Source organism: Bombus vosnesenskii, unplaced genomic scaffold (assembly GCF_011952255.1).
Source record: "Bombus vosnesenskii isolate JDL3184/JDL3185 unplaced genomic scaffold, Bvos_JDL3184-5_v1.1 scf7180000015639, whole genome shotgun sequence".
Classification (NCBI taxonomy): domain Eukaryota; kingdom Metazoa; phylum Arthropoda; class Insecta; order Hymenoptera; family Apidae; genus Bombus; species Bombus vosnesenskii.
In genome coordinates, this window is record NW_022884086.1 from 2,441 (window position 1) to 11,669 (window position 9,229).

The window sequence follows — 9,229 nt, forward strand, 5'->3', positions numbered from 1 at the left end:
CGCTCGTAATCCAAACGAGCCTTGCATCCTGCGAAAAATTCGGATCCTAAGATTCCATCTTGATCGATCAGCAATGAGTCAACTACGTGAAAAATAACTTTTTTTTATAATTATTATTATTAACGTGGAGGAAATCCGCACGGACACCAGATCGCTTCTGGAGAAAAGCGGCGTGGTAATGCCGGACTCCAACCGACTAAAACCTCCACGATGACCGTCCCGGCAGCGGTCGAATAGGAAGAGCATGACGACATTTCGTCGTCGGATCTCACCGCCCCGCCGCGATTGCGGCGTCGCCGCATCCCATCCCGTGAGGGTCCCGGGCCGACGGTCATAACGTCGAGTTCCTCCAACCCTCACCGAGACCCCCCAGTTCGTGTGTCCCCTTCGACAGACGCATGAGCGTGTTCGGGGGCCTGGCGGCCCACCCCCGGACGGTCACGGTTCCTCGATGACGACTCGGGGCCCGTTTTACAACCCGCGGCTGCGCCGGTACTGTGGTATCCCTCCCCTGCACTGTAAACGATTTTTTGGTTCGTTTCTCTGTCCATTGTGATTCTGAAGTCGCCGAGGTCGTCAACAAGGGTTTCCATCCTGGTGCCACTCACTCTTTCGCACCCTGCCCCAGCAAAGGCCGGCGCAGGGTGACGGGGAGCCCCACAAGAAGGTGAGGTGAGTGGTCTTGGCAGATACGGGCCCACCAACTTCTCCGAGGTTCTTCGCACCGGATCGGCAAACTGGCGGGGGCCGAAGACGCCGACCAGTCACCACCCGGCTATAGGAGAACATTAGATTCATCGTGGTTTCCCGATGGGACCAGGGCGTGGTCCTACGCCCTGAGAACCCGTAGCCGCCTCGTGCTCCCCACGTGAAAAATAACTGGATTTCCCGCAACCTGCTTTACGATTGCATGATTGCTGCAGTATGATTGCTGATTCGGATAAGGCAGGTTTCTTGATGACATTGATTTTTGATCCGGGGTCTAATAGTAAATTTGTCTTAGTTTTTAAATCTGGAGAAATTATTCTAGCGGTGGGAGTACTTGGAGTTTCGTTTATTTTTATTGAAATAATCCGGAGAGGTCGTCGTCCAAATCTGAGTCCGGCCGAACATATCCTTTAATTTGTTCCCGAAATCGTTCAAACTGTTTAGCTAACTGTCCTTTATGGCGAGGAACGCGTGCCCGCGAAGCTTATTCATTAATAATTTTACCAACTGAGGCTCCTGATGCCGCGGAATCATGTTTCGTGCGCGCTCGCATGCTCTTAAATATTGAAATACTGAGGGTCGATATCTGTCGAATATTGGTACTGACTCGATCGCGTCTTTTAACTTAATTGGTTGGGGGCTACCGTCTGTCGGTATTGTCACCTAGGAAATTATCGGCGGTGATACGGGTGTCTCGATTTCCTTTTTTGTCTTGAGTGAACGCATGTCGTCTTTTAATTCATTGATTTTTGTACTCATGTCGGCTATTACTCGTAAATTCGCATCGCATTCGCATCTCACGTCTCCCCTATTTTCCCGTAGTTGGGACAAAGACTGTTTGTCTGTTTGAAGGACTTTAGTTGACTAAATCTTAAGATTTATAACAGGCCCTCGGGCTAGCTGAACATGTACTGCGGAGACGCATCGACATCATCTTACTCGAAGAATAGGGTCTGCGTGTGGCGAGCTACGGGACAGAGACCGTTGGAATGTTTACTGTCGCGTGTCGCCACGAATATTTCTTTTAAAGAGAGCTATAGAATTACTCCATACTTTTGTTAGACAAAGCGCTCATCCCGTGACCGCGGCTACGTTCGGCGACTGACTGTCGCCTCAAGCCCAAGCTCATTATCAGAACTCTCGAACAATTACAATTGGACTGGGTGACTGCAATTATTTAATTACAGCTATGGTAGATTCTGAATTACAATGTCACGGGATTTTCCCAAAATTCCAAAGGGAAGGCTCCGGTGTTCTTTCATCTCCGACATATTAATAAGGAACCATTTGGCTGAATAACGAAAAAACATATAAAGAGTTCTTTAGATTATGTGACGCGGTCAAAATCAAATTTCAGGAGTTGAATTTAAAAACATTTTGTCCCTATGAATTCACAACCTCCCAAAGCTTCGAAATCCACACATATTTCTTCCTTCAGATGATTCTGTGATTACATTAGGGTTGTGAAGACATATTTTAAGTGAAACTAATTGTTTTAACTCGTAATTATTGTTAAAATAAGAATATTTAATGACAATTAATTGTTATTAAAAAATGTATAGGTTTCACTAATTGCTATTAATTTTTACTAACTAAAAATATATTTTTAGCATAAGAATATTTAATAACAAATAATTTTTAATAATTTTTATTGGGTAAAAATTAACTCTTAAAATAAAAGTATTTAATAAAAATTAATAGTTACTAATTCGGCTGCAATGGTCGGATCGCAAAACAGCTTCCAAGCCAGTCAAATGCGTGTGTCACGTCGAAGACAAAAGGAATCGTGAAACCAATAGATCGCTGGTGATCTCCTCTCCTCGCGTCGCAGTAAATATATTCGTACGTTTCACGAATAACGTGAAGGAATTGAACTTCGTATAAGATGATGGAAATTTTATTGTATAAATCCAACGGAGGGACGGTTCAAAGTGTTACAGAATAATTAACAGAATAATGTGTTGAGCGCTAATGTAGGAGGGTTTTTATATGGAGGTTTTAGTCCCTTTGGAGAGGTTATATCAGAGGCGGCTATTCAGTTGCTGTTTTGTTATTATTTCGATAGCTGTGGCATGCAGGATGTTACGTCTACTTTATTACTGTTTCTGAGCGGGTGACAGGTGCATCAGACGCAATGCAATACTTGAAACTTGCTTGTTGAAAAATAGAAGCAGTGCTGTCCATGATATTAAGGCTGTGGTATATGTGTCAACACAAACATGGCATACATATATTGGAACTAGTGCGGCTATGGATATCGCCCATGTGATTCGAGTTTTAACAAACGTAGCCGCGTATGGCGCGGGGGTACCGGAAGAAATCCGTCCTTAATTAAAGCCTTAATTAAAGCTTACCGTCACACCGACGAATATTTTTCCTCGATTCTGAAGTTTCATAAGGCTGCTTTTTAAAATATTGTAACAAACTAAAAAGAAAGCACTGTTTGCAAAAATTTTATCATTTCTTTAATTTTTGTAGTAATAACTCTTAAATTCATAATAAAACTAGTAGATGATATAATATAGACGCAATGGGAAGGTTATCAATTCTTCACCGGTAGTGTGTATTTTACAAAACAATGAGTATAAGTATTTTCTTACACCATTAGAATATGTAATACCACCAGAAAACGGCGGTATAATATACATACATATATACGTACATAGGTAGTTCGAATGAAAATAGAAAAACGTTTGAGAGGCGTTCCCTAGATACTAAACAAGATAATAATCAATTGTTACGCCATGCGGCTTGCCATAGATCATATTCTTCACTGTCGGTCGCGGCACTATAATGTCACAGCCGGATCGTCGCGGCTGCCCGGCAAAATAAACATTGTAGTGGCAAGCGCATGGTTCATTAAGCAGAGCGACCTCCAGAAACGTCGATTCGTGGCCGTTATTTGATCTGGCGTAAAAGACGGTGGCGTGATCCGAAGGTAGTGGGGGTCGCCTTCCAGAAAGAATCAGAACGTTTCGAGAAGCCAAACAGTCTACACACATCTTGTATCGCGCATTACATAGTCACATTTCTTTTGTTATTCCATTTAGATTTTCTAGTTAATAAGTTGTGCAATAAACATTAATTTAGTTGTGTTGATTCTGTGAAGTTTCATTGAACTACCCTTATTATCATAATCGAAATAAGGGAATCGATCAGTTCGTGGCGTCGATTGTTCAATCGTAACGAGAACTTACAACTCTCGTTGACGTGATATCTCGCGATCGCGTCTCTCCGCGAATGATCGAAACATTTTGGTCCTTCGAGCCGGATCACGTGCCAGTGAAGAGTGCACTTACCAGTGACCACACAGTGCCACGTGACTTTATCAAAACCAGTGACGTCAGGCGCGTCATCTTCGAAGAAGCACATCCCATTGGCAAGGGAACGCAACCACGCAGCCTTCCGTCGCAGCTGGACAATCATCAACGCAACGAATTTCACAACTTAACATACACGCGACCTCACGCCGCACGACAGTAAGGTAAGCTCGTTCCTTATTTCAACCATCTCCTATCCTCGGCAACGATGACGAGCGAAGACCAACTCATCTCTCTGCGTCGGAGCCGAGGCTATTGTAGCGGCCGATTCACATATTTATCGAATCGACTGGACGAGTACGAGCAATCTGAGAGTCAGCAAAATTCCTTATTAAAGAATTACGAGAAACAACTGACCGAAGTTGCGAGTCAATTCGAAGCGATTCAACTCGAATTAGAAGTATTGGACGAGGAGGAACAAGCGCGCGGCTTCGAAATAAGGGATCAGTACGTCGCGGTAGACACAAGGCTACAAAATCTTCTGAGGAACGCGCAAACAGCTTCGCTGTCGACATCCATAAACCCTCCAACCTGTGCATCATCCGCAAGTTTAAATCCGATATCCATTAAATTACCAGATCTTCGGCTCCCTACCTTTGACGGAAGCTTAGAAAAATGGAACACGTTTTATGATACCTTTTCCTCCATAATCGATAAAAATCCTAGTCTCACTGACATACAGAAATTCCATTACCTGCAGTCCGCCCTGCAAGGAGAAGCAGCCGATTGTTTAAACGCGTTACCCCTTAGTAATGTAAACTACAGTCAGGCTATTGCCGTTCTCAAGGAAAGTTTCGAATGTCCACGATACACAGCGTTCAGTCACTGCATGGCAATAATTGATTATCCAAGGATAACCAAGGAATCTCCAACGGAATTAAGGCGCTTAGTCCACACATTTAAACAACACATATATGCATTGAACACATTAGGAGAATCCTACCCCGATACCAGTGCTATGCTCAACAGCCTCATCCTCTCGAAAATACCACTAAGTATCCAAAAGCAATGGGAAATGACGCTGCCCAATAACGAGGTGCCTCCGTACATTCATTTACTAAACTTCCTAGAGAGATTAGCACGAAGCTCCAAACCGATCACCACAGTCAGACAAACAAGAGAATCACCGGAACAAACTACTCCTGTCCGTCAACGCGCATCACGAGGGCATGCACTTACGGCGACACAGGTTACCCCAACATGCCCCACCTGTCAAGGACCACACCCCATTTGGAGATGTGACACCTTCAAAACCAAATCCCTTCGCGAACGCATTCGGGAGGTCAAAAGAGCATCACTATGCCTCAACTGCCTCGGAAAAGGGCACACAACGAAGCATTGTTTCGCAGGATCATGTCGCGTATGCGGAGAACGACATCATACAATGCTGCATAGGACAAAACGCCATTCAGGGTCTCGTTCCAGCACGTCCAGCCCGAAATCTTCCCCATCAAATAGCCGATCCACAACACCTTCTTTGCCACCCCACGTATCACCCACTCGTCGCAAAAGGCACACAACAGACCACAGATCGGAAACACCACGAACAGCCGCGTCTCCAAGTCCACCGCCCAGTGACAAACGAACACACAACCAATGACGCCGACGATCGACGACTCCGTTCATGACCGAACATATCAAACCAATAGCATCCGAATTACTGTCCAATGATCTAGTCATCACAGCGCAGATTAATATTTTGAATGATAAACAGCAACCAATCCGTTGTCGAGCGTTGCTCGACACCGGATCCAGTATGAACTTCATTACCGAGGAATTAGCAAAATCGTTAAGGATAAGGCAAAACAAATGTTCGGTCCCGATCGGAGCTCTAGATACCTTGACAACGACCTCTAAGCGACACATCACGGCCACGATCACTTCCACTGACGGTACATACACGCGGACATTAACGTTCCTTATCATCCCAATCATATCAACCTTAATTCCCAGCGAACCCATCGATCGTTCGACACTTGAGATACCAAAAAATCTCAAATTGGCCGATCCACGATTTCATTTACCAGCTCCGATAGATGTACTATTAAGCTCAGGTTCAACACTCGCGTCGATGTGTGTGGGACAAATCAACCTCACGCAGCCAGACGAGCCTGGACTGCGTCTGCAAAAGACGCGATTCGGATGGGTAATCGGGGGGAGTCCAACTTCCCAAACCGCTACAAACATATTTCACACATCCACGACGACTTTACAAGCAGACCTCGCGCGGTTTTGGGAAATCGACGAAGGACCCTCAATTAAACATATCTCAGACGCAGATCGACGATGCGAAGAACACTTCCAAGCCCACACCCGACGCACCAGCGAAGGACGATACATCGTCGCTCTACCTTTCAACGATCAGCTTCAGTCACTCGGATCCTCTAAAACGCTGGCGAGTAAACGACTCGCCTCACTCAATCGCCGATTCCAGCGCGACAAACGCTTCGAATCAGAATATCGAACGGTAATACGGGAATACCTGGCGTTGGGACACATGACGAAGGTCAATGACAACCACTCCGACGACAACGGATACTATTTACCCCATCATGGCGTGACCAAAGCATCGAGTCAAACCACCAAACTCCGTGTAGTTTTCGACGGATCGGCACCAAGCACTACCGGAACCTCCTTAAACGATACACTTCACACAGGACCCAAGTTACAGGAAGATTTATTTTATATATTAATTAGATTCCGCGCTCATCAATACGTACTCACCGGCGACATCGAGAAAATGTATCGGCAATTCCTCGTACGACCAGAGGATCGGAAATATCAAAGGATATTATGGCGCAGCGCGAGTGGAGAAACAGAAACATATGAGCTTAACACTGTAACGTTCGGGTTATCCGCAGCCCCGTATCTAGCTATTCGGTGCCTCAAGCAACTGGCAGAGGACGAAGGACATCGATTTCCACGTGCAGCACAGGTACTGCAGCGGGATTTCTACGTCGACGACGCTCTCACCGGAGCTGAAACGAAGGACGAAGCCCTCACGCTCAGAACAGAACTCACCAATTTACTTCAACTGGCCGGCTTAAACATACGAAAATGGGCGTCAAACGATAACGACTTATTACACGGACTCTCCTTAGAAGAAACAAATCACCAACATTTTTTGGGCGACTCGCAAACCTTGAAGACGCTGGGAGTGTTATGGAATTCATCCGACGACTCTATTCTTTACTCGGTCGAAGTCAAACCCACGCCGTCTCGAGTCACGAAACGAATCATCAGCTCGGAGATTGCAAAAATTTACGATCCGCTCGGTCTGCTCGCACCGGTGATTGTCCGGGCCAAGATGCTACTTCAACGAATATGGTCGTCGAAAATCGATTGGGATGAATCACTTCCGATCGAGTTACATACAGAGTGGGAAAGGTACTATGCCCACTTACCCTTATTAAACAACGTCAGGTTCCCACGCAAGGCAATAATCGAGTCCGCAATGGAAATTGAACTGCATGGTTTCTGCGATGCCAGCGAAAAGGCTTACGGAGCCTGTATTTATCTTCGAACCCTTAACACCAACGGCCGTGTTTCGACCCAACTTTTAACCGCAAAATCGAAAGTCGCCCCACTCAAGTGCCAGACCATTCCTCGGCTCGAGCTGAGCGGAGCACTCCTTCTTACGTCCCTGATGTCGACAATACAACAAGCCCTATCCCACAAAATTACTCGAACTATCTATTGGACCGATTCCACTATCGTCCTCCATTGGCTCAATACATCACCTCACACCCTTAAAACATTCGTCGCTAACAGAGGCTCCGAAATTCAAACAAAAACCAGCATCCGTGATTGGCGCCACGTTCCTACCGACGACAATCCCGCGGACTTAATATCACGCGGCCAAACACCCGAAGAGTTTCTGCGCCCAACCATCTGGCAGCACGGTCCTGCATGGCTCTACCAGTCGGAAGGCTCTTGGCCGACATGGGCGCTAACACCGCAAATTGAAGTACCGGAGCAGAAGGGGGCGATTTGTCTGTCCACAAACCCCCCCCGATTACTGTTTGTTGCAAAGGTATTCATCCTGGCCCAAGTTGATACGAATCATAGCTCGTTGCCTCCGTTGGAAACAGAAAAGGAACCGAGCGGCACCCCTAACCGTTACTGAATTACGCATAACGCACAATAAACTGATAAAATTGTTGCAAAACATCCATTTCTCCGAGGAACTTCGCACACTCCAAAAAGATCGGAACGCGGCGATAAAGGGTAAGCTCACGCGACTCAATCCGTTCATAGACAAGGAAGGAATATTGCGAGTCGGGGGTCGACTCAGTCATTCGTCGACGACCTTCGCCCAGAAACATCCCATAGTATTACCTAAGTCATCCGTTACAACACGCATCATAGACCACGAGCACAAGATCCACATGCATTCCGGAACGCAGGCTACGTTATACGCAGTAAGACAAAGATACTGGCCCGTTGACGGTCGAAGTCAAGTATGGCGGGCGATCAAAGGCTGCGTCCGCTGCTGCCGCGCTCAACCACCGCCGGTAGAATACGTGATGGGTAATCTGCCGGAGGCGCGAGTAACGGAATCTCGCCCATTTACAAACGTCGGCGTAGATTACTGCGGGCCGTTCCACATCAAGGAAAAACGAGATCGTAACCGTCGTCAGATAAAAGTATACGTAGCCATTTTCGTATGCCTAGCAATTAAAGCGGTACACATCGAGCTCGTTGACGATCTCACTAGCGAAGCCTTCATCGCCGCTCTTCGCAGATTTATCGCTCGACGAGGCTATTGCTCCACCATCCATTCTGATAACGGCACCAACTTCAGAGGAGCAAGCAACGAATTACGAGAGCTTCACGATTTATTACAATCGGACGATCACAAGGAAAAAGTAACCGCATTTTTAGCCGACAAACAAATCGAATGGCGCTTCATTCCCCCTCATTCGCCGCATTTCGGCGGGCTATGGGAAGCAGCGGTGAAGTCATTTAAACGCCACCTCAGGCGTGTAGCCGGCAACGAGTTACTCACCTCTGAACAATTGAATACTCTTATCATAGAAATAGAAGCAGTCCTCAATTCCCGCCCGCTAACTCCTATCTCCACCGATCCAAACGATCTCCTAGTCCTCACTCCCGGACATTTTCTCATTGGCGATTCACTAATGTGCTTACGTGATCGAGATTTCAGAGACATTCCATCGAACCGACTCTCCAGATGGCAG

General features: G+C 46.3%; 1 protein-coding gene across 1 annotated transcript; it reads left to right on the forward strand.

The window, feature by feature from the left end:
- Nucleotides 1-5,652: 5,652 nt before the first annotated feature.
- On the forward strand, nt 5,653-8,983 carry LOC117241302 (the record flags this gene model as incomplete). The annotated part of the gene is made up of 3 exons (XM_033507259.1): nt 5,653-5,920; nt 6,890-8,146; nt 8,286-8,983. Coding segments are annotated over exons 1-3 (2,223 nt in total), but the record flags the coding sequence as incomplete, so codon positions are not given.
- Nucleotides 8,984-9,229: the final 246 nt, after the last annotated feature.